The sequence below is a fragment of the Harmonia axyridis genome, chromosome 2 (assembly GCF_914767665.1).
Source record: "Harmonia axyridis chromosome 2, icHarAxyr1.1, whole genome shotgun sequence".
In the NCBI taxonomy this organism is placed as follows: Eukaryota; Metazoa; Arthropoda; class Insecta; order Coleoptera; family Coccinellidae; genus Harmonia; species Harmonia axyridis.
In genome coordinates, this window is record NC_059502.1 from 23824098 (window position 1) to 23851352 (window position 27255).

At 35.8% G+C, this 27255-nt stretch overlaps 1 protein-coding gene and 1 non-coding gene across 2 annotated transcripts; both read right to left on the reverse strand.

The window, feature by feature from the left end:
* Positions 1-26550, reverse strand: LOC123672908 (E3 SUMO-protein ligase RanBP2-like). Its single transcript, XM_045607243.1, has 12 exons — positions 26368-26550; positions 25968-26193; positions 22789-24994; positions 21530-22071; positions 17818-20196; positions 14927-15455; positions 12774-13000; positions 9493-11505; positions 4345-4659; positions 2683-3052; positions 742-928; positions 1-323 (listed from the first exon to the last, which is right to left on the reverse strand). The coding sequence occupies exons 1-12, from the start codon at positions 26437-26439 to the stop codon at positions 126-128; spliced, it is 9264 nt and encodes a 3087-aa protein (XP_045463199.1). The 5' UTR covers positions 26440-26550; the 3' UTR covers positions 1-125.
* Positions 26551-27134: 584 nt separating this feature from the next.
* On the reverse strand, positions 27135-27207 carry Trnav-uac. The gene has a single exon. It is a non-coding gene; the product is annotated as a tRNA-Val (tRNA).
* Positions 27208-27255: the final 48 nt, after the last annotated feature.

The following is a 27255-nucleotide window of genomic DNA, read 5'->3' on the forward strand; positions in this document are numbered from 1 at the left end:
TTGGCTCTTCATAATCAACTTTTATATACTAAAAATTTAGGAAGATGTTATAGTAAAAAAATTTGCAACCTAAGCCTATAACATTCACAAAATAAATATACAAAAAAAATATCAAACTCGTAATTTTAATCGATTTCTTCTATTTCTGCACTTTGGATATCATCCACTATCTCCCATTCTTGTGCATAACTGATTCCTTGTAGGTAGTTCTGATGGAACTTTGTAGCGGCATCCTCATTTGGAAAAATAGCTCTGAGATCTCTCCAATATACTTCATCTTTGACCAGTTCTACTGTCCTCCATGTGCAGAGACTACCATCTACCTGTAAATTAAAGGTTCTTTGATTAAAAAAAATACCATTAAAAGTAGTGTGCAATTGATATCATAGACTGAAGCTATATTGACCATGGATAAAATAATATTATTTTTCCTGATTATTAATGAACTAGTATTATTTCTTCATATTATTAAATTACATATAATAGATTAACCTGTCATCTTTGAAGTAATTTTTAGCCTTTGAAATAACTAGATCGCGTTTTAAAACATAGAGAGATCAGTATTGCAATAGTTTTTTTACTAATTTGAGGGCAATTTATTCAATTAATTTGTCTGTTGGACACTTCTGTAAGTCATGGAAATTGTCCATAATACACTAATATCAAATAGTAATTGATTTATTTCAAGGAATATATATATATATATATATATATATGTATGTGATGAAATTTATTATGTACCTGCATAATAGTGTTGATTCCAATCACACTTGTACTCAGTATCTCTCCATCTTCACCAATAAAACATATCTTCCATCCATACATATCCAAATCACAGTATATTTCTATCGAACCACTTGAAACTTCTGTCCATTGACCACTCGGTGTATACTCTTGTAGTGTACAATTGTGATGGAACATCACAGTTCTATAAGAGAACTGTTTTAGTTGTGGGATCATAACACAAAAGAATTATACTAATCTAATGAAACTTACTTCAAGAACCTTTACTTGAAATATCTACACACTACACTTTACTACTCTTGAAATAATTATGTAAATAGTCTTGTGTACTACTCCTTAAACTTCTACTGATGTCTAATTATCTGGACAATGAAGGTGAAAATTTAGTTGCTATTGTTAGCATGTTTCATGTGATTACATTCAAATTTGAATACGAATCTTTAGGCTAATTTTACTGAAAAAGAGGTTGTTGCTTCAATTATTAGACTAATACTCCTCGAAAAAAAATGAATTTCCACTTTTGAAACATTTCAGTGCCAAGTATCTAATCTTGAAGTGTTTCTAAACTTTGAAATTATAATGCCATTATTTTTATTCAATGTTTTCTACCCAGACTTCTAGGCCTCTCAGAGGCCTAGTAGAGCCTTGTATGAGTTAAAAGAACTGGCTGTGTTCTGTGTAGGTTTTTATTAATTTATTACTGGCCCCTAAACAACAATTATTTCATATTGCTATCCGGGTCTAAATTCAACAATTTTTATTTAACATTTCATTGATGTCCCTTTTCCACAAAGGACTATAAATTTTTAATCCAGCTGCAAATGGTTTGGCATTCCTCAAAAGTAGAAACATTTTTCTCTGGCTGGGACTTAGGAGTACAGAGTCCTAACCACTGAATCAACCAATCTCATTATTTCTACAGGGTGTCTCAAAAGAAAGTTTATATGTTAACAGGAAATAAAAAAATAATCCGTTTATCGGAAATTGAGAATTTATTTGTTGAAAAAAAAAATGTCCGGATTTCTACCCTCTCTACAACCTAAAACTAAAATTCCGGATGACAGCTTGGGAAATATGCTCCATGATGGCCCCCGTTTCATAGCGAACATTTTGTTTCAACTAGTTGGTTAATTAACGTAATCTTTAGATTTGAGGAAACCTCACAAGTGAAAGTCAATAGGAGTCCAATCAGGACTGCGGGGGCCGCCAATGAATATCACTCATTTGTCTAACATTTTGACATAACGCTGACTTACAGATACTAACAGACCGATTATCCTGTTCCAGGTTCTCAATAAATTTCTACGTCCGGAGTTTTAGTTTATCTAGTGTTGAAATGGTCTCCCCAAACTTTTTTACCCAATTCCGAATGAGAGGAATGCTTAGGGCATCTTTTAAGTCACGAAAATCTCGAATATTAGAGCAATTTCTTCGCGCTATAATCGCAGAATTACCATTTTTGTAAAATTTGCAGATCGCACACGTCTGATCTGCTCCTGAGAAATGTTCCATAGCGATTTAATTCTCAAGGGCAAGGTTATCGATTGACATATTCCCCGCGCCCCTCCAAATCGTTGTGTTCCAGCAGTAAGCTAAACAAATATAAACTTTCTTTTGAGACCTTATATACATATTAACAAATTCTAAATCAACCTCCTACTCAGCAACAGCCAGAATAGTAATGCGAGAACACACAACATTCAAACAAATTGATCCAATCAGTTTAGATATTTATTTCAAATATATTCTAAAAAACATTCTTTTAAATACTAAGCATGCACTAAAAATCAATTGAAAAATAAAAATATTTCAAGAATTTTACACATCAAAAATTAACATAATTGTATTTTGTGTAACAATAAAGAACACAAGTGATAACTACCAAACTTAATACATCTAAGCAGCAACTAACAATCAAAAATAATCTGAAACACCTACCGCTCATCAAAATCAACATCATAGTCATTATCATCATAATCATTAACATCATTTTGCTCAGAATCTGAGCTAACAGCCTCACAATATTCTTGTACACTTGATGGTAGTGTAACATTCGCATTGAATGCGGCCTGCTCCATTTTTCTGAGGCAGTCTTGCACAGCCTCTTTGAATTTCTTTGAAGTGTCTTCATACTTGAATCTAACAGCTAGTTTTTCCAAATGCATTTCGTTTTCCACAAAGTTATGTCCAGCCCACACCCAGGCTTTATCTGAAGTCATCATAGGTTGTAAGTCTAAACTGGTTGTCATCAGTTGATTCAATACAACTTTGTGGACTTGTTCTCTTCTTAGAAGGAAACGATAAGTATCTGAAATACAATTTTCATGCAAAATCGTAACATTTGAAGATTAAAACACAAAAGTTTTAATTTATTGCACTGATTATTATGAAAGGACCTATTAATCATATTTTAATATTCCAGTTTAGGGAAAATAATACTTGTATGAGACTTTTATAGAGGCAAAACATTTTTAAAATTTTTTATCATCAACGATTAGATCTACCGCCCAAATGCAATATTAATAACAGAAGGTTATTCACATCATTATGCTCTCTTTATTGAAGAATATCTCAACACATGAAAAGATAGGCAAGTTTCACACTGTATAACTTTTCGAAAATATTTTAAAATATGGTTTTCAACAGAATGTCCGATTTTTCAAATAAATTCAATGTACAGGGTGGGCAAATTTGCTTGTACTTACAATACTTGACTTGACATTGAAAAACTACAATTGACTTGAACTTGAGTTCAAGTCAAGTATTGAAAGTACTTGACTTAACATTGAAAAACTACTACTTGACTTGAACTTGAGTTGATTTCAAGTCAAGCTTAAGCCAAGTAGCTTGAAGGCAATAAAGCCAAGCCGTGTATTCCTAATTGAACTTAGGTTATTTTGAAAACCAAGAGACCAGGAACTTCCAGCTTGCGTTCAAAAGACTAAATAGGGTATAATGAAGCAAAAATCTAAAATAATTAGAAAACGCAGATCATCATGAAATATGTTCATGAAAGTAAACATTGAATCCTAAACACAATCAGAAGAAGAAATCTGCTATGCTGTAAGATAATGGTTTGAAAGTTGATACGATATATATTGAAAAAGTTACATCAATATGAACTTGAACGAGCATACAAAAAAGCTCCTGAGTTTATGTCAGTGCTGTCCTTATATGTTTTATATTGGTGTTTATTATATGATTTTTCAAATACGTTTACGATCTTCTATTACAATCAAGGAAATAACAAACCGAAAAAAAGGAAACACTAAAGTGAAACAAGAACTTTTCGGCGCTTGTTCATTCATGCGTCAATTGTACTCTTGGAGACCACAGAATAGTTTATGTATAGGCATGTGGTCTCCAAAAGACGCATTTGGCGCATGAATGATAAAGCGCTCAAAAGCTCCTGACTTCACATAATTGTTTTTCTAATACGTTTTGAGGTATTCTACAATATGAGAGGATATTATAAACCGTAGTGTTTGAAATTGTTGTTCTTTTTTCAATTATGTACTGGAATTGCCCATAATGATGAATCAACAGGAATAGCCTCATTCGAATCTTTCGACGATTTTTTCCAGACATGAATGTACTCACTGTTTTTAGGATTATGAAGAATCTTGAATTGTCCCACTCCCCTCTCTTTCCATTCCTTCAAATCGACATCGTATCTGTAGAGTTTCGCCCTCTCGTTAAAAAGAGGCGTTTCGTCTTCCTCCCCCGTTGTCACCACAATGGCGTCCGGCATTGGTACTATGGGCTCGTAGTGGGGGTCATATTCTTCGTCGCCGGCACCAACCTCTTCGCTAGTGTCGTCCTTACGAGACCTATCGGGCGTCGTCGACTGCTTCTTCTTGGTACCGAAGACCGGGGCACCTACCCCCAAATGAGCAAACGGTTGGGTATCAGAAGCTGGAAAAACAAATAATTGTGAATTTTTTCACATAGTGTTGTTTATGGAACCAATTGTTGCTCACAATAATAATATATAATAATAGTATACTTTATTTGCAAAAAGGTAAAAATATAATACTAGAATACACTTCATAATTTTATAAAAAATATTATTCTTGAGTAACATAAAACAAATAAAGTGAAACAGAATAACAAAGTCAGAGATTGTAATTAAAAAATGTTTAAAAAAAGAAAAAAAAAGTGGTTCATCAACTCCCAAACAATTTAAAGCAAAGAAAAAAATTAAAACAGATTGCAACACTTCCCAACTCAAAACATTAATATCTCAACCAGACGAAGGATCTCTATCTCCTACACCCAAAAATGACCCCAATTTTCTCTTGAACGCACCCAAACTACATACATGCAAGTCTAATATCGTTTGGTTAGTAGTTGAAGTATTGACTTTGGCACAAAGGCTATTTCGAAATAATTGTTTACTTGTGTTATAATCACTTCTACTCAATTAAAGTTTGAACTTTACATATCGCTTAAATTCTTGGACCCCCCTCCTAAATTGTAAATCGAAATTTTATCATGAATGTTTTTTTGTAAATTTCAATCTTTATTTCTTTCACATGTGAAAGACATACAGAAATGTATACAAAACTAAGTTTACATACCACTGTTTTAAAAGTGATTCATATCGAAAAGAAAAAGAAGTACAATTTCCAAGTGTGTAATAATATCATACGATATTAATTATCTATCTGGTTAATGTATCAGCAAAATACCATCAAAATAACCATTGTCAGACAGAAGATTTCCACGCTATTACGTAGGAATCATAATCGAAAGTAACCCAAGGAGAACGCATGTCATCGAGGGAGAATAGCAATATACCGGTTTCACCCTTATTAGGGATCATCAGTACCGCATAACTCTACCCAAGATGACAAACAAACGAAATAGCAGGCACCTTATTGATTCATATAGATTAAGCGTATTTAAGTGATTATTGAGTTTTTCTTTGCAATTATGCTTAGGAGTAGATTGTCAGGGTCCAATAGAGCAAGAATAGTGGCTTTGATTGATGAGGGTCTGTCGAATAATCAAAATTGAACCATAACAGTCTCAGCTGTACGACCCCATTTGAGAAGAACGTTCAGTCGCTTAATTTCCATTAACGCAATACGGTGGAAACTTGCTAGAGCCAAGTTGCGATCCAGGAAATCATTGAGAGTACCCAGGTAACTTCCCAGACACATAGCCGCTCGTCTACACTGGGCAGGGGTACAAAGAGAAATACTGGATGTTGGGTAAGTAGCGAAATGATATTTTTTTTGGATGAAACCAGAATTTGTTTAGTTAGTGATGGTCAATTTTTTGTAATTTTTTTTTGTTCAGTTAAGATTAAATTTAGCCATTGCATTTGTTACATAAACTAATTGAATGTACTTTGTAATAAACTTCTTGACTTATATTGATAGTTTCTCATTTCGACAAACATAAGGGGTCCAATAATTTTGGTGATGTGTATGTTTGAATTCAAAGCAACATACGTCGTATATCAAGAAGTCCAGACTCCGAGAAAGTGAAATCAGTGGGATACAGCCTTGGTTTATTTGATATAATTCCTTAGAAGGTCTTTTTCAAAACTTCAACGTTGTGCATATGTTTTTCATATCAGCCCCCATCCTACTAATCTATAAGGAATTCTAGATTCCATTGACGAGCTATAGACTATCCTCAAATGCACTCGTCCAAAAAAAAAAAAAAAAACTAGCAGGTATTTGAATCTATAATGCATACTCCTCAATTATGGACAAGATTAAAATCAACGCACCCAAGAGAGTGCCATGAGGCACACCAAAAGTTACAATTGTTTCATAAATTAGGAAGTCACCATCCCTGTTTCCGCTGGGTTGAATATTGATCAATGTATCTATCTATTCCGACATTGATTGATTCCTCAAAGATGTTGGCAATGTTGGCTAGGATAGATATAGGCTCATAGTTCTTTATACAGTTCTTGACTCCAGAGAACTTTGGGACAAAACGGGAGATTTATGCCTACTTGATTTTGAGAGATCACTAGAGTTTCAAATGGCGCATACGTCGTTTCCAAGAATCGAAATTTATAAGACTCTGGTAAGTTCTTGGTGGTCTATTTCAAAAAGCTCGAAACAAAATCTAATCAGTGCATACACCAGGGTTTCTAGACAGGTTATTTATTCCATATAAATACCCAAAATCTGAAAGGTTTTGTGGGCAAGGAAATATTGGGTAATATTTTGCGTTCGAAATGTTATTTTACATCCAAATATAAATTATCATCTGCAGTTTTGCCTCCCCAAAATAGGGGCTAGATCCACGACTTAGATGACTTCATAAAAGACTCGGCTTTTGCGGATGCACAGTGCGGCTTACTAATTGGAAGATTTTTCTTTACTTTACGTACCGATTGTGAAGTATCTGACCTCAATCGGAAACCCCCAGATTTGTCTTGTGACTCGGGTTCCTATTTGTACGCTTCTACAAGCGATACTAAGAAAAAATATTGATGTATTCCCGAAAATTACCCGAACAAAAAGACCTGTAAACTTGAAATTTCCCGACTAGGGGTTCCGTAAATAAGGCCGTTCGAATTTTTTTTTGTTAATTTCAAAACTGCAGATTCGATCGAAATGAAAATTGATTCTTAGATGTAGAATGACAATTCAAAAACACGGATATACATATATGTATATAGTATAATCATGTCGAACAAATTCAAGAAAAATATCGAAAAAAAAAAAAAAGCATCGACAAAATCAGAAGATTCTGGGCGCTCGTTCATTCATGCATCAATTGCGGCCCTCGGAGACAACTTACCTATATACAGCTATATGCCTCAAAAGGTGCAATTAACGCATAAATGACGAGGGTGCAAAAGCTCCCTACTCACGACAGTGTTTTCCCAATTTGTTTTGATTCATTATTTTTTCTCATTCCTATAAAATGAGTTGAAAATTAGATCTATTAGATTGTTCGTCAAGATAATTAACGGTTTTTGGGAAGTATTCACAGAGGAAGCTAGTGGTAAATCACTGAGGGAAGGAAATTAATAATAACAGAGAGGTATATTAGTAGGAATGTATTGCACAAAATGTCATCATTACAAATTTCCTCCATTTACATAAAAATCGAAAATTTTGTGCGATCACAACAATAAAATAGGACTTCTAACACACAGTATATACTGATATTGATCAAGTTTTTATGAAACTTTCTTTTTTAATTTAAATCAGATTAGAAAACACTGAATTTCTGAAAACTATAATAAACTAACAATTGAACAACAATGCGTTTATGATTTAACATAATATTATTATTCGATATATCACAGAAACTAGGAAACATTTGATAATAACTATTATCATTACACTTTATTCCTACAAAATTAACAATAAAACACTTAATTGAAATAAGTACATGCGAGAACTGTTCGAAATAATTACTATAAATTGAGTACAGAGGTATCAATTGATATAAGGTTGGTGACATTGCCTTTGAACTAATATGGATTCAGAGAAGAACTAGAAAAATAACAGCCCTCTTAACAAGTTTTAGTGAAAAGAAAAACCAAGACACCCTTTTTTGCTATTATAGATTGTGAAAAGACTTTTGATAGGGTTGATTGAAAGTTGTTTATATATAACCTTGAAAGAAATTGTTATAAAACCGAGTATAAAACATTAAGATAAGGATCAATTATTGAAAAAAAAAAAAGAAATCTTTTCATAATGTGCCTGCAGTGGTGCTACATAAATACTTCAGAGAAGTAATGAGAGAATGACCAATGGCCAAAATATATGGACAGAAAATAAATAAAACAAGAAATTTACCTAGATGATACTGTTTTTACAGTAGACTCTGAAGAATATCCAATCACAAAATCATATAAGGAAAATTCTTTATAGAGAATGCCACATGAGAAAAACTTAAGTAATAGCTATGTACAGAAATGGAAGATTATTAAAAATAAAATTTCATGTATACAACATAAATGAAAAAATTAAAGTGTTGAAGTGTTTGTAATATGGTATTACAGAAGAACCTTGAAAATAGTAACACAAAAAGAAAAATTTATGGGGAAGTTCTAGAACGAATAAATAAAATTAGAACAAATTAAAAACTTTATTTCTGCAAGATGGGCAAAATGGATTGCACATAATAGTCCCAGTCAACTGAGTTCTCAGTACATCCACTGGTGGATAAGCTAGGTTTAGTGAAGGGTAGATTTTCAAATGTCTTCATTAACATTTGTGTTTCATGATGATGAGGCAAAATATAAATAAAAGGAATAATAATGTTAAATATTCAAAAGAAGATGAAGATCAACATGGGAGACTAAGATGAAATTTCTTGAAGAAATCCAAAGTGATAAGGGATGTAAGAATTAGAATATAAGATAGAAAGATAGAGCCTAATGTTTCTATAATAAATATTCTCTAATGAGGGAGTTTCAATCTTATACCCATGTTGACTCATGCCAAATGTTCTGAAACGGTTACATAAAAAGAAAAGTCACAATAAGTTGTGACGTATTTGCACCATTAGAAAAGGTTGGTAAGTTCAGCTGTGTAGGTACCAAAATAACTGCATCCTACAGGAAGTGCAGTCAAATAGGCAAGAATCAATAACCTGTACAATTCATATACAAGGCTCAAAAATGTCCGGTTTTTTATTCTTTAAACCTGTTCTTCCGTAACCAGCCACCCCAACCTCTATTAGATCGGAACAAACCAGACCTTCTACATGCGTAAAAAGAGGCGAAACCAAACATAAGAGTGTAAAAATAAAACTCACCGTCATTCTTTGGTTTTCCAAACGCCATGCCCTCGTTCTGCTGGGCCAGAGTCGAAAAGCTGACCTCGGAGGTGCACTTGAGAACCACCTCGTCACCCTCCTTCAAGTTGGTGGTCTTGGCGTCGCCACCGCTGCCGAATAACGTTTTGATGGCGGATGTGCCTTCGTTCTGCTGTCCGCTAGCGGCGCTCTGTCCTTTTCCGAACTGGAAACTGGCGCCGGAACCAAACGAGGTGGCGCTGTTGCTACCGAACAAACTTCCGGTGTTTGCTGCACCGAAAGTTCCCATCCTACCCTCCTGCTTGGGCGTGACGGTGGCCAGGTTCTGGCCGCTGAAGATGCTGGCCGTCGTGGTGGTCGAATTTCCGAAAACGGACAAGGAGGTCGTCGTTACGGAACCCGCGCTGTTCCCGAAGAGCGCCGTCGGGGTGACGGCAGTAGTAGAGGCCGATTTGGGCGTTCCGAAGATGGCCGACGAAGCGGTACGTGCCGAGCCGAACAAGTTGGTGCCAGGCTTGCTTGAATCGCCGAAGACGCTGACTTTTTTTTCTGCCGCGAGCGTGGGCGTCGTGAAGATGTCGGTTTTTTTCTCTGTTTTCGTTTCATCGGTGTCGGGCGAAGGCGTCACGAAGACGCTCAGATTCTGAGCGGTTTTTGGTGTGTTGGCTGAACTGAATATACTGCATTTGTTCTCTTCGGCGGCGACTCCAAACAGGTTTCTACCTTTTGCAAACACGTTAGTTGCTGCATTACCGAAACTACTGGTATTGCCCTCAGTGAAAGCGCTGCTAGTTTTATTCTCCGCTGTATTTCCAAATATGCTTGTATTTTTGTTGTCAGCTGCGTTTCCGAATATACTTGTATTCTTGTTCTCAGCTGCGTTTCCGAAGACACTGGTATTCTCAGCTGTATATCCGAATATACTTTTGTTTTCAGCCGAGTTTCCTAAGATGGTATTTTTATTTTCTGCTGCGTTTCCGAATATGCTTGTATTTTTGTTGTCAGCTGCATTTCCGAATATACTTGTATTCTTGTTCTCAGCTGCGTTTCCGAAGACACTGGTATTCTCAGCTGTATATCCGAATATACTTTTGTTCTCAGCCGAGTTTCCTAAGAAGGTATTTTTATTGTCTGCTGCGTTTCCGAATATGCTTGTATTTTTGTTCTCAGCTGCGTTTCCGAATATACTTGTATTCTTGTTCTCAGCGATAGTGGTATTCTTATTCTCTGCTAGGCTTCCGAATGAACTTGGTTTTGTATTTTCCGATGCGCTTCCAAAGATGCTGGTATTCTTGCTTTCAGCGGCGTTTCCGAAAATGCTTGTTTTGCTTAGCGAAGTGGCGTTTCCAAAAATGCCCGATTTCTCGGCGGCGATGCCTCCAAAAACGGGTGGGCCTCCGAAGGTGCTCGTACTGTCCGCATTGGCTTTTTCGAATGAGGTCGCCTTATTCTCCTTGGTACTTCCAGATGTTTCGTTGGAGGGCGGAGAGACAAAGTTTTTGCTTCCAAGGGTTCGGCCGCCCGTTTCGTTTTTGTCGTCGTCGGAAGCGTTGACGGGGTTTAAGGAGAAACCTGGTTTCTTCAGCATCGTGCCGCCATACCAGCACCCTGCGGTAGTCGTGGTAGAAGAGGTGGTCGGCGAGGCCGTTTGGGTTTGGGCTATGGTATGCAAAGGTGGCGGTGGCCTAGACAGGAGGTCCTTCAGATTCGGGAAGCTCGAGCTGTTCGACTCTTCGGGTTTCTTAGAAAATAATGGGGGCGGTTTTGACCTGGGATCGAACACAATTGGAGTCGAGCTTGTCGCTTCTTCCGATTTCGAGGGCCCCTCCTGGAAGGCTGTACCTTCGAAGTATTTATCGTCCTTTAGGCACTGCGCACACGTGCACAAAGGCAATTTCCGAAAAGCGAAGAACTTGGGCGGTAGCTGTAGTTTTTGGGCCTCCTTCAGCTCGTCGTCAGTTACGGTAGTCTCGCAAACGAACTCTATGTCGGAACTGTCATCTTTTTCTGGTGCTGCAAAGAAAAGTTAACTTTTAGTACTTAGGTTCGGTTTATTATTATAAGTAAATGAAAGATAAGATGTCTTTATCGATTGAACATTATGAACTAATTGAGACTGCCTGAATGTGACTCAATGGAAAATAGAGACGGTAGAATTGCTACTATTTTCACCATCATTCAAAGTCTAATATAAAAAACTCTGCCAATGGTTGTGGTACAACGCTTCCTCATCTTTCATTCTTAAAATAAGCCCTCTTCAGGACGTTGTTTTTTTTCTGTTTGTCTGTTCTAAATAATTCGCGAGCTCCAAATTAATCTAGAATCCAGATGATAAAATGTAAGCTTTATATCCACCTTATGAGGAATGATCATAGAATATAAATATGTAAGCTTTTCTTTTTAAACGCGCTTCATTAATCACTGAAATCAAATTTTTTCATGTTATTCCCATTGCCATTAGAAGGAATGAAAAAATCATAACTAATAACCTTGCCGATGTTCATCGTCATCATTTAGCTCTTCAACAAAATCAATAGCGGATATCAATGATTTAAAGGCTGCGTTCAGCGGACACAACAGTTGTAAAACAGTAGGAAAAATTTTCGCTGAACGAATCTGATCAGCGAGCGCATACTCAACATGTTTAGTGAGCGGACGCCATTTTTCTGAGCGGCTTAGAATTAAGCTCACTAAGCTCAACACGTTGTGAAAACAAAACAGAGGTTTTAGAGGTTAGGTATTTGCTAACCGTTCAGAAAACCGCTCTCTGATCACTTTAGGATCTATGAGCGATCAGTGATCAGATTTGCAACTGCTCTTTCCTCTGAACGCAGCCAATGTTATCAGCGGAAACAAAAATGAAAATTCCAACTGGAAAAGAACCCCAATTCAAGGGATTTCCCAGTTCTATACATCCGATAGATCCCCGACAATCCCAATAGGAGCAGTATCTGTTTACGTCACAGAACGGTTGTAAGGACCCAAGAAATGGATATTACGGCGTTGAACAACCATAACTCAATGAATAAAACTCCCGAACAAGTACAACAAGAAATGACACGTGTTTCGGGCTTTCGGCCCTCATCAGTACGGTGAAAAAGTGTTACCCAAATGGGTTTTCAGGCAACAACTAACATCACCACGTAGGAATCAATAGCTACCTGCTTGACATCCGAGTCCAGGAAGAATAATATGTGGGCCGAAAGCCCGAAACACGTGTCTACGGTTAGCACTTCTCCTTAACTTCGAAAACGTATAGTTTGTCAAAAAAAAAAACCTACCTGTTTCGGTAGACGAACCAAGTGCCTTATCTACAGCATCCTTAAAATCTTTGGCAATTTCTGCAGTCTTGAAACGAAGACAAAACTGTTCATAGGTAACTTCGCCTTCTGAAAAGTCTGGTGCAACAAAGAGCCAGGTCTTCTCGTCTTTCAACCTATATTCGATGTTCGAGGTTAGAGTGTGATTCAAGCAGATCTTTAATACTTGATCTCTTCTCATCAAAACCCTGAAAAATAATTGAGATGTACTTCTGAAGAAACGTTGCCTTCCGTTTCCAATGATTGATATGGGAAGAGATGTACAGAAAACGTAAAAATATAATGATATATAGGGTGTTCCTAAATTAGAGGTACAAACAAAAATGAGAGATTCCCTGGATAATTTTCAAAAGTCCTATAAACATGGACCAGCAAACGCTTCGTTTTCAAGATACAGGTTGTTGAATTTTGTTTTTTTCCTCATAGAATCAGCAAAACAGAAGATATTCAACTGGAATTGGGCATAGTTACCTACCTAAAATGAACACTTCAAGTGTTAACCACGAAGAACTTGAAATGAGGAAAAACTGCAATTTCTAACTGAATGGAAGTTGTCTGTGACTTTCGGAAAACAGAAAGGAACTAAAATTCGGTGTTTCCATAACTCTATTGGACATTTCACTATCCCGGTTAAAAGAGAAGGAGAGTTTTCATTCATAATATTGTGTGAATTTTCATTGGTCTATCGATTCTCAAGAATCCCAAAGAAGTACAATTCATGAAGTGTCAGATGAAGTAATCGATATACTGATTTTAAGTCACAGATTACTTCCAGATCCATTTCCAGATTAATTTCAGTAAGAAATTTCGGTTTTTCCTCATTTCATTTTTTCTTTGATAACTTTTGAACTTTCATTTTAGCTCTGTTTAAGTAAACCCTACTTTCTATACGTAGAATTGACTGAAATAAAAAATATATGATGCAATTTGAAAATCTTGAGTTTTGATGAGTTTGAGTTGTCCAATTTCATGATATTCTCATAAACACCCTGTACATTTTTGGTCCAAACCGGAAACAGTCTTATAATTCTGCTAAAGGCAGGATTGAAAATTAAAAGGTTTTTTCAAAAAATATGAGTCCTCGTAATTTTCATCATAATAATCCCATTAACTCAAGAACCGTCGAGTTTTTACCCAAGTTATGGCATATTGCTGAAATTGTAATCAAATAAGCTCTCTAAGGATGCAATAATATACTGGGTATGTCTTTAAAATGAGAAAATAGTAGTCTGTGTCCGGAAAAACCGGAAGTTGTAGAGATTTGAAAATATTTTGGGGAAAAAGATCATTGTAGCCAACCTCAACATGCAAATTTTGAGCACAAAATTATGATTAGTTTTCTATAGCGGTTGAATACGTCATCGGAGTGAATTACCCTGCATTATATAAATGTTGATGAAGACGAGTATAGCAGCTTCCTATTATGAATTAAGGGTATGGTCCGTATATCGCCGAGAATTTTAGAGCGGTTACTAGTAGTTTTCAATGTTTCAGATAACCTGCTTCGTAATTACGGACCGCTTGACACTTGTCAATGGTCACTTAAATTTTTCATTGACAGAATTATAAATGGTTGATGTCTTTTAATTTGTAAATAACTAATAGTTCTTAATGGCTCTGAAGCGCATTTGTTTCATAATTAAAATAATCAAGTTTTTGAGTGTAAGATATCATGGAGAATATTCATAAACAATAATCTGAAAATTAAAATGACAACTGTCAACCGGAGTGCGCGTGGTTACCGAACCTAAGCAGAATAAAAGAACGGTTGCTCTGGTGACAGATAACTCACCGAAGTTTGAGGAAATAGTCACCGGTTTTTGAGGAATTTGACATATACGGACCACCAACTTACTAACCATAGTAACCAAGGTGATATACGGATCATACCCTAAATAAATACGCACAACCAGAATGGGTACATCGGCAACATAGTAAAAGGTCGACAACGCAAAATTTAGAATTTGCCCAGTTTAGTATGCATTTTCAATGAGGATACATTTGGCATCTCGGATTCGTCATCAGTGACGTCATTCCATTGTAAAGATAATAATCAAATCCCTTAACTTCTCTATTTTTCTCGGTTGTAACAGTAAATATTAAACTAAACTCACCTCAACTTCTCACTGCCTTTATTCTTCAAGATTTTCAAATCGCCAATACCCCTTTCCTTCCATTCGCCGCCTACAAATCTGAACAGTTTGGCCCTGTGACAATACACCACTTCTTCCTCCTCCTCGCCAGTCTTAACCTCTACCTTGTCTGGCAAAGGTATCACGGGCTTGAAGTAAATATTATCGCATTCTTCTTCAACATAACTTCCGTCCGATTCTTCTCCAGGACCGGATGATTTCCTAGGAGACCTTGGTTTGAACTCGAAGTTATGTTCTTCAGGAGAACCGAAAACGAAGCTGTTCTTTGTTGTTGAAGCTGCATCTTTAGCTGGTGTTAGCTGGAGGCTTGGTGCAACTTTAGGTGGTTGGAAGGAGAAAGTTGAACTTCCGAAGGTTGGCTTTACCGGCGGTTCTCCAAATTTGAAAGTACTGGAAGACTCCAGTTTGGCTGCTTCAGGTTGAGCGTTCGCCGTAGTTGCTCCCGCTCCAATTCCAAAACTGAATTTGAAGGGCGTGTCAAGGTTGACGCCTGAAAGAGAAATATTCATTGACAACTAATTGTATACATTAATTTCTAAAGCGCAATACACATTGAACGGACGTCAGGAAGGACTTATGTCGCTGTAACCTCTTCTATGTTTGGTAAAGAAGTCTTCATTTGAAAGTCGCGATTATAGGGAGCTTGAAAGTAGCTTCGGTTTCATGAATATCCGACCGTATTTTAGAGAAAGCTTTCTTTCATTCGGAAGTATCAAATTTGCTAGGGTTGGCTATACCGAGAACTAGTGATTTATTGCTTGCATTTGGTAATATTCCATGGAAATTGAGATTTTGTTGATAAAATGATTTATCTGAATTTTTAGTATGTTGTAGAATATGACCTCCTGAACAAGAAAATTTATAGGTCTAACTCAATCCTATAACTAGTCAACGAGATACAGGTTGTTGGTAAATGGCATTTCTTTAAAGTAACATTTCTCGTAGAAAAAATATCTTGAATGGAACACTCTTACGCGACATATATTGCGTACCCATAAGATAATATGTAATTTTAGACTGGTTTGTATTGTAACTTTAAAACTAATGTAACTTAAAAACAAATTGTGACACCAATGGATTCTGTCTGTAGAATGTTTTTGTTTCATGTTTATAGCCATAGCAGAAACAGTTGTGTGTTAACCGCAGTCACTTACACTTCAAGAAAGCTGAGGGGGACACTTTTTATAACCTAATTATACATCCTGAAAATCTGCAGATGGAGCGGAATTGAGATATTTTAGGTTATAAAAGGTCCTCGGCCCCGTTGGGGGTGTAAGTGAATGTGGTAGTGTGGCAACTGTTTTCTGCTAAAGTTTGAAAATATGCCATTTCACGTTAAATAGGATTTTACCTCTCGACCCTCATTCGGCTGTTTGTGATGCTTATAGTCTTTCCTATATTTTTCCAGGATATGAATTAATTAATTTCTATCTGGTTACTAAAAAAAAGGGACGTTTCTATAAAAAAAAGATATTTCTGGTATGTTTTCAATGAATTTCGATTCCACAAATACACGAGGCATTGTACTTCTCATATCGCAGGGGGACAGTTTGAGTTTTGAACGCCAGGTGGCAAATTACTCTTATCCATAATATAGTGACTTAATTAGCCTAATTGGGCCTAAAAATGGCGAATGGGGCTTATAGAACTGAAGTACAATTGACTAAACTGAACTGACACACGTCAAAATCGAAATTATTGGGCCTGATAGTGTTTGATTGTATATAGAACAAATTTATTCAACTGAAGAATAACAATGACTAAATAAAATGAGCATTACATTTTTAATAAATCATTATGTATTACAGGGACTTGTTACTCTACAATGGCGACACGCGTGGTCTCGTTTTTGATTGGCTGAGCCTGAATATGGCGGCTTTTTGTTTACATTCTCCGTTTATCTGATTTTTGGGATTTATTCGAAATGTAAGGCCCATTTTTTTAAGTCACTGTACTATTCTTCAGTTGAATAAATTTGTTCTTAAGAGCGTTCATTAAAATTCGTGGTCAAGAGTGCTGTGGAGAAATTAGAGTTAATTTTCTGTGATTACAAGTAACGCTTAGCTTGTACCATTTCACTAACATTTGTAGTAACACGAATTGGATCAGAAATTATTCGAAATGAAAGATTTGTCTAGTTATCATTCCCAAATGATCTACCTACCATATAAGATTCATTATTCAATAACATCGTGTCACGCCAACAAAGCAACTAATTGTTTGACCGGTAAAAATCTGGTGAGTGTGAAAGCACCTGCCACTGATAAAATACCGGCCATCCAAAATCAAATCGGTGTGTGAAATACTGATGGGACGAGTCATATATCAAATCTATGGCCAACTCGGTTTGAAAGTCGAGTTGGCCGCAACCGAATAACTCGATGTGTTCACCGCATCGAGTGAAGGCTCATTGCGTCGACTTCGACTGCCGGCGTCGACCGGGTCGAACTCGGTTGAACCGAATTACCGAGTTCAGTTCGGTGAAGGGCCGAAATCGCTTCATCCTACCACCAATCACACGATAGCTTGATTCGGTTTACGTCGTATAGTCGTAACTGGTAAGATCGAGCCCAACTCGGGCCAGCCACAGCTCGACCTGCAAAGGCAACGAACGGGGAATAAACGCAAAGGTAAATCGAGCTGACTCGTTGAGATTGCAAATCGAGTTAATCGAGTTGAACAGCTCGGGTTGCCCATCGCTAGTGTGAAACTACGCTAAAGGTGAAGTGAAAAATTTTTTGAAAATAATTCGAATAGCATTTCTGAACTGGCGTTCAGTACCTTATATAAATTCAAATAAAATACTGGAGCTAAAGGGGTTAAGGATTGTTGAAAAACACTTTGAAACTAACCTGTAATTCCTCCAGAAGATTCCTTTTTTGGTATGGTGCCGTCTTTAGGAGATTCACAAGAAAGACAATAGAGAACGGCAGCATCGTTCCTCACCATACAACATCCGCACTCCCAGGATCCGACCTTAGGTTTGAAAGCGTCTCCCCATCCTGCAGCAGGTTTCGTCTGGGCAATTGGAGTCTGTTTGGCTTGAGCCATTGAAGTTTGTTTCGCCTGAGCGATTGGTGTTAGTTTCGCCTCCATTGAACCGACTGAAGGCCGGGCTGTATCACAAGCGATGCATTTGGTGGTCTTCGACTCGTTGATTATATAACAAACTTTGCACGTCCAGGTGCCTATGGCTGGTTTGAATTTATCACCAAATCCCTGGGATGGAAGAGCCGCAGTTGTGTCTTTAACTTTCACGTCTTCTGTGGTAGAGACTGAAGGCCGGACTGTATCGCAAGCGATGCATTTGGTGGTCTTCGAATCATTATTTATATAACAAACTTTGCATGACCAGCTGTCTTTGGCTGGTTTGAATTTGTCGCCGAATCCCTGCGATGGAAGAGTCGCAGTTGTCTCTTTAACTTTCACGTCCTCCTTCTTACCAAGTGAATTATCCTCGTTCAAGGATTCCTGAGCCTTCAATATGCATTTCAGGAATTCTGTAGCTTGTTCCTCCGTTTTGAATCTTATAGCGAAAGTTTCTGCTTTCAGAACTTCCTCGGCAAAATCTTGGGCGCACCAAGTAAGTACTTTAAATTGGTTGGGCATATACTGGAAGTTCATCGACTTCAATAACTGATGATTGCAGCAAACTTTGTGGATCTGTTCCCTCCTCATCAACAGTCGAATAAGCTTTTCCTCCTTTAATACCTTCATATTACCAAGTCCTCTTTCTTTCCATTCTTTATTCTCTGCATCAAAACGCAATAGTTTCGCTCTGGAGTCAAAAAGAACCTCCGCGTTTTCTTCGCCTGTTTTGACCTCTACCATTTCGGGAAGTGGTATGACTGGTTTAAATTCAGCGGTTGGTACGAATTCCTCAATCAAAGAGTTATCTCTCGAATTGCTTTCTAGTTTGGATTCCGATTTGGATCCTTCGACTTTGGGAGTTGTTTTGGGTTCACCAAAATTGGGAGGGTTGGCAGAGAGGTTTGAAAGTATACCTTGATTGTTTTTGCCAAGTTCCCCCCAAGTACTAGTGTTATTAGTGTTTCTAGCACCGAAGGAGAAGTTTGCGAATGGACTCTGTTTTTTATCATCAGTTACTACTTCTTTCACTTGCAGTGGCGCCTCATTCTCTTTTGGTTTGAAAACAGGACTATTGAGAAACACAAATCCACCCAACTTGTTAGTGATTTGTTTATCCTTACCTTGAGCACTTTTAGCAAGCTGCGCTCTAGAACTATTCTCATTTTGTAGCATACACATTCTATAAATATTATAGAATTCTTCAACGTCATTTTTATTCTTCAATTTCAGGCAGAATTTTTCCATTATTCCTTTTCCACTGGAAAAATCTAAAACATTCCAAAGGAATGAATCATCTTTATTAGGCGTCATAATTAATTCATGAGTAATTTGATGCTTAGCTATCACATTACCATTATCCTTCTTCATATGTAAATGAAGACTCCTATCCATTTGATTTTGAAGAATTTGCATTAAACCTACTCCCCTTTCAGTGTACTGTTTGGATTCTTGTTTGAAAGCAAATAGCTTGCCAGGACATTCATACACCAACTGCATATTTGTATCCAGTTTATCTGTAGAGTCTTTGTTGGATTTAGATAAATTGAGTGCTGAAGATGAGTTTTCTATCTGCACTGGAACGTTCTTTGAGGGTGTTTTCGCATTAGATATTGCTGAGTATACAGGTGGTGCCACATTAGACAACATTCCCTCAGTTGTTATAGCAGGGGTTGGTTTACAAAGAACAGAAGGAGTAGATGTTACAGTTGTCGCAGGTAGAGGTATTTGGTAGTTATGCACCTGTGATTTCTGAATGTTACCTTTGATGTGCTGTGGAGGAATTGTGACTGATAAGACAGGTTGAGACACAGACGATTGCATTGCTGGAAGAGGATCGGACGATGTTATGACCACATTGACAGGTGGCGCTTTTGAAGTTGGTGTGGAAGTATAGGTAGTTGGCATTGCTACGCTAGATGGCACAGCTGTCGCCACTTTGGGTTCTTTGAATTGTGTGGTACTTTGTGAGTTGACTAAAGAAGCAGTCATACTGGAACTCGAAATATTAAGGGATGCTGGAATGGCTGGTTGTGTTAACGGCTGTCCTGAGTATAAGGGGTTTGGAGGGGCCGCCATAGGATTTGTCAGTCCTCTGAGATCAGGAGGCAGTTGTTGCTCAGCTCCAAATGCCAATGCAGCAGCTATAAAAAAACAATCAAGGAATTAGGTGGAATAATGTATCTCATATCTCAATAAACAGATATTAGACTTTAATTTAGTGTTTTCACCTATCTCCAAGAGTCTCAACTGATAAAAAAATCAGTTAACAACTATTTCGCAGAGGACTTTGATCCCAGATATTAATTTAAAATTCAATAAAAGGAAAAAAAAACTCAGAAATTCTAATGCTTAAGAATTGCAATGAGACTTGTTGTATTTAGTATAATTTTAGCAATATATGTTTCTGTATATTTTGTCAATGAATAATCATATAAAAGGCCCACTTGAAGAGACTTTCAAAATTGTTTTTGGTGCTCCTTTTAGTTATTTTTATCTCAAACAATTTTGAGATTTTTCACAAGAGAATAAAATTATCGAACAAAGACTATATCTTGAGAGCCCTGAAATTGCCTAATTCGTCTAAAAAGGCTAGATTTGTTGAAATAATTCGTTAGCCTTAACTCTCGATAACAAATCTCTACCCCAAAAATTCAACAAACCATCAAATTTCTTCAATATTTCCAACCTGCAGTTTTATTCAAACAAAACTAAAATTGGCACTTCAAGGAACCTGTTTCTAATCTACAGAAGTCATAAAAAAATATTCGCGACGAGAAGTCGATATGGGTTACTTGTTGTTTTTAATAGATATACTATTCTGAAGGTGATAATTTAACGGAAATTGAATATTTTGTTTTATTAACCATCTCCACTCTCATTTTTGACATAATAAGTTCACAATTTTCCAAGAAACATTGTATAAGAGTTGAATTCCTTGATTTAGGTTTAAAATGAATGAATCTGTTCCACAAACTAGAAAGATCAATGCACTATAGCAACCGATTTTTGAAAAAAATAAAAGTGTATCGATATTGAATTCATTTTGCATTGTTATTTCCAATAATAAAAAATATTTTTGACTGTAAAGTCCCAATCCCCATAGTTTGGAAGATATAAGTATTTGAAGGTTTTATCTGGATTTTGTAAAGAATGACCCGATTTTGAATACCGTTTCTAAAAGAAGAAAATCCGTCAGATTGTTCCTAAATTGAAATGGTTTTCTCAATAACTGAAAAATATCCACCTGATTGAACTGAAAATGACCTCTCAGAATATCTCAAAATAAAAAAAAGAGGTTATAAATATAATGAATTCTAAATGAAATACCCAGAATAAGACTCATAAAAGTCTGGTTATACTTGAAAAATGTCTTATAAAGTATCATCACTAATTTCCAGTTTTTAATTTTGCATAGATCTTCATCTTATTTATTGCAGAAACACATGAAAGAATAAACTCCTGTAAAAAACTCACCTGATTGTGCTAATCCCAAATTGGAATAATTATAAGGTGGAACAAACATAGGAGGGTAGTATCCATGTGGATAGAGAGCTGAGGGAGGTGGCATAGCAGTTGGAATCCTATTAGGGTAGTTTTGATACATATTTGCATTAAAATTGAGATTATTCCCCAAGTTGTAATCAGAATAATCATCATCTAAAGTATATAGGTCATCCTGAACTGGATGCTGAGGTTTGGCATTATCCTTCTTCATGTTCTGTAACTCTTTTTTCAGCTCGTAAACCATATCCGAAACATTCCTAATGTTCTGGAGATCGTCCACGGAACGTTTCAAATCATCAACGGATTTTTTTATCTCCTTGAGTTCATTCGTATCAGTCTTCATGGCCTTCAGATTATCCACCTGTCCAGATAGGTTGTAAACAACATCTTTGAAATTTCTCAATTCATCCACCATATTTCTTTGAGATTCAACCATCATTCTGTTCTGTTCTAAAACTTGGCTAAGTGTAGTATCTTTGGCAGCTATCAGTTGTCTAAGCTGTGCATCTAGCCTAAAAATTGTAATGTAGTTCAGATATACAGGATAAATAGATAAAAAAAAAACAGTATATATTTCAAAGTAATGTGGTTTGAATTCATTTTTAGTGTTGAATTTTTGATCAGGCTCCTGCATTACACAGTTCTTGAAGTAGCTATTTTTTCAGAATTCTACAGGATAAAATTTCACACAATGGTTCAGAGCTTCTTCTCTGAATGATTTTGTTGGATATATCACTAAACTCAACTTCTCCATTCAAATTATCCACCAATGATAAACAAAGAGGTTACTATTGAGGATTAGAATTGATCAACCTTTAAAACCCACTTTTTATTTCAATTCTCTTAACTTTCAGACACAAAGCTAAGAGGAATAAAAAAAGTGCATTTTAAAAATCGTTTCTCATTCCCCAATATAGAATCCATTGTTTATTATAATTAGTGGATAGTTCTATATTAACTACATATATGATTACTATCACACTGTCCCGCATCATAGTACATCGTGAAAATGAGCCTTGGCTTTTATCCCTTCATAATGAATGTTTTATTGTTACCCAATATGATGCCCAATTCAAATCATTATTCAACCTTAATTCATCAACAGAATTTATTGAAGAGATTGTAAGTTGTTGAAATCTTAAAGTAGATAATCCAACTTAAAGACAGTTTCTATATATTGAAATAAAATCAAAATATAACATTTATTGATTCAATTAGAAAAAACTTACCTTTCAGGACTTGGTTTTGCTTCCTTCTTGGAGACATTCCAACGTACTGGGGTTGACTGGTTTCTAGTTTCATTCTTATTGATATAGGGCGAGCTATAAACATTTGAAAATTGAGATGTATAATGCGCTGATGTATAATGTTCCGTGCTGTCTGCAGAAGATACATTTTCATCTGATAATGCATCACATTCATTTCTATTGGCATCTGGATCAATTCTCGATAACAATCTTTCAATTTTCTCTATTTCAGTACCTAATTGAAGATTCAAAGGATGGTTCCTGTCAACTGATGGTTCTCTGAGCCTGTCAAGGGTTAGATAAAAGCAGTCTCTTGCCTTAGACAGCAAAATAATGTTCTGACTCCTCATCTCAGACGTGACACTTTCCTTGTTCTGGTTAATTTTGTGATCAGCCATCCTCTTGTAGATCTGCGCTTGGTGGAAACTAGCATATGGGTCTTTTAATTCTTCAAATATAGTCAAAGCCTTTTCATTTTCCTTACGTTTCATTGCTAATATACCCAGATACAATTTACCCCTTTCAATCATTGAATGAATTTGACGTAAAGGTATATCTTTCGTTTTGTAATCAAACATTCTGTTGGTCCCATAAGATACTGCCTGGTTGTTTTTCATCTTTTCCAGAATTGGGAGCGCTGCTTTCCAATATATTTCAGCCCTGGCATCATTAAACTCAATCTCAGACTGAACATTTGCTTTTTCAGCTTTTTCTGCAAAAATGGTTCCCAGCTGTACAAGCAGGCCTACATCCAAGCCGTGACGCCCAACACATCTAACAGCTTCGATTCCTCTGATTAAGGTCAACCTCATCTCACCAGAATCAAAACCTGATTCGTTTTTAAACATTTTATATGCTGCTGTGAGAAATTTTGCCTGCTCAATTGAACCCATAAGATCTGTCACAGCTACAGGTAGGACTTCTGGTTTATCTAATTTGTAACATAATATCTGTTTCAGAGAGTTTTGTTTCCATTTGGCGCACAACGTGGAGGCATACAAAAACGCTTGTACATCTAGAAGGTTCAGAGTTTCAGCACCACAATTGTTCAGGTTTTTCACAGAGTATTGCAACCCTAGAAATGGTAGATATTTTATGTCAGCCAGTTCGTGGTGCAACCCCACCCAGATATAGTGTTGAAGAGAATCTGGAAATATGTAAAAAGACTCTTCATCATACTTCAGAAGTTCCTGTTTTGAAGGCATCTTCAGTTTAACATCAATATGATTAGAGGCTAAGTAACTAGTGCTCATTTTTATACGCTGGTCTTGAACTATAAAGACCTTCTTGTATATTTGTTCTTGCCAAGGTCCAGAAGAATATTTAGTACCCAAACTAATAAGAATAGAACTCCTATCCACAGCTGCAGATAGCAAAGTATGTCCTACTTGGGAGCATCTAAATGCAGCCTCAAGATACCAACGTTTAACAAAAGTTTTTTGGGATTTCTGTAGATGATCGATCCAGGATTCACTTAAATCTATAGGTTTTTTATGAAATGAATTGAAAAGTAGTGGAAGAGTTATAGATGTAGCTTCCTTGTATGTAATCAAATCATTTTTGGCTTGCTTAAAAATAATTATTGCAAAGTGAAGGCAAAGTTGTCCTTGATAATGGTTCAAAAATTCATTTGCTAACTGCTTATCTGGACAATGATGAATATTCTGGGATGCTTCCTGAAGTGACTGATCAAATACAAAAAGTTGACCCATATTCTCAGAATTTTCTTTAATTTGATCACTTCTCTCATCTAACCTCAAACATAAAAACCTATCCAAAACAGAAATTAGTAGACACCAAAAAGACCAATTCAAGTTTGTTGGTTGTGCTTGTCTTTTGTATCGGAGAAGAATATCCGAAACAATCTCATACCACATTAAGTTGTTTGAAAAAATGGGTAAATTCTTCTCTTCTATATCATGGACATGTTTGTATGCTTCATTTATTTTATTGTTTTGGATGAAGTTTCTGAGCAAACGTACTCTGAGGGGAATGTCTGTGGGCCTTGTCTCCAATTCCTTTAATAATAACTCAATTACACTTTCTGGATTTTTTTCTTCACTCATCATTAATTTTTCTTTCAAATTGTAAAAGGATGGATTGTTAGAATCCATGTTTTCGGCTAATTCATAGAAAAATTTGGCACTCGTAACGTCCAAGTCATCATCATTAGCTAATAATTCGCAAACTGAAATGAAAAATTTATAAAATGATTGGTACATCAAAAATATAGTGAAATTATTATAGGAGAATCATTCACTATTGAAAAACGTTGATTGATAAAGACATATACTGTTCTATTTTGTTGAGAAAATAATAGTTGGATTTTGCCCTTTCATAAGTGCTCTACTTACAATATCAGGAAAGTGAGAATGTGAATGTTTTCTATTATTTCTAGCTAAAATTTGCATTTCTTGTGTTGAATATGTGAAATATTACATTCATTCAATTTATAGGAGTGAATTTTCAAAAATTATGTGATCATAGAACTGGTTAAATAAACATAAGAACATTTAGTATTCAAAAATAGTATATTGTGCAACAAGTGGGGAAAGTCCAACTTTTCTCGCGAGAGTGGAAGTTTATGGCACGAGCCTGAAAGGCGAGTGCCGCAAACACACGAGCGAGAAAAGGACTTTCTCCACATGTTGCACACTATACTTTTCCTACAACTGCTCAAATTTCAATAATTCAAGTAATGGACTTGATTCAAATCAAAATGACCTTCGTTGACAGTATGTGCTAATTTATTGCGTTTCCATAGAAACGACTCAAAAACCCAATTTCATTGGTCTACCAAGGGAGGTGTGGGCAAAGTGCCGTGGGGAATAATATTTCCCACAGTATGCGCAATACATAGTTTTGCAATTGAGTAAACTATGCAGAATACGCTACTTTTCATAGCAATTGTAGGAAAACAAAATTACTACCCTGTATTAGGGCTTGTTTTATTGCTGATGTGTGTTGTATGAAAAGAACAGTAATAAAATAAAATGGGAGATATATAATCTTCCAGATTTAAATTCAATTGACTAATAACTTTTTAACACTAAAAGGATAGGTCTAATTGGCATTTATTATGTTTTGATTGATGTTGGAAGTAAGATAAAATACAAATCAATAATTTGAAAAACATTAGAAAATTTGAAATATGAACGTACCTTTCAGTAAGAGGTTATTTTGCTTGGGATCAATTTGCAAACTAGTTCTATATGCTTCTAATGCTGCATCTTTTTTACCTAATTTTTCCAAAGATAGGCCTAAGAGATAGTGGGCTTCAGCAGATTTAGGTTTCACGCTAAGATAAGACGACACATACCGTCGAGTCTGTTCATAGTCCCCTACATTATAATAAAGCTTTGCAAATGTGTAACTTCTGTTGTTTCTCTGGAAAATAAAATTGATTGATTCATTGAAAATTCTTTGCAATTAATATTGTGTATTCAATTTTAAGCATTAATAATAAAGAAATAGATAAAATTTATTGAAGAAACCGGTCAAAGTTGTATACATAGATCAGTGAAAAATGCGACGCAACGATTAAATTATAAAATTTCTCACCTCCCTTTCGTTCGTTATTTTCTTTAAACAGGATTCCACATGCTTATCAACCTCAAATTTATTGCTGAACATATTAAAAATCAATTTCACAAAATATCACACTCCAAAATCACCTGCAAGCGGTTGATTTTATGATTCTAAACGTACATGAGAAAATTCGTAAGAGACAATTGACATTTGACGCGAATGATATGTATTTCGCGCCGATTCAACTCCGTCCGAAATTATTTTTAACCGATCAACCTTAATTTTAATATGTTTTCTATTAAGAGAGTATTTTGTACCAAAAAATGTAATAAAAATAATGTGAGACAGCTTTTTTGAAGAGCGAAGATACTTATGGATTGGTTAGATTATTATCAGCTTTTCCAATATTCATTTTGACTAGTAGGTTTATTGGCTTTCAATTTGAATCTGACATTCTAATTTGAACTACGATATTAAAAATTGCTTAGAACATTAATGATATCTATATTCTAAGAAAAATTGTTTATTTTTGTAATTTACAAATCAATGTTGGTATTGTTAACAGTTAACATTTTGTAACAAAACTGTATTTTCCAAAGGCCATAAAAAACCTTATGACATTGTAAACGAATAAATTATTAATTTAAAAAATTATTTCAAGTTGTATACAACTTTTGAAAAATAACATCTGTCTTTATATCTATTTCATATTTTTTTGATAAATAAAATACAGAAAGATATGGTAGTGTTAATTATGATATAAAAATAATTGTTTTCCTTGACCTAGATTGAAAAAAGTGTGGTTCCGCCCGGGATCGAACCGGGGACCTTCTGCGTGTAAAGCAGACGTGATAACCGCTACACTACGGAACCTTATACTAACAATATTTCTATATCAAAGATAAATATATCAATAAATAG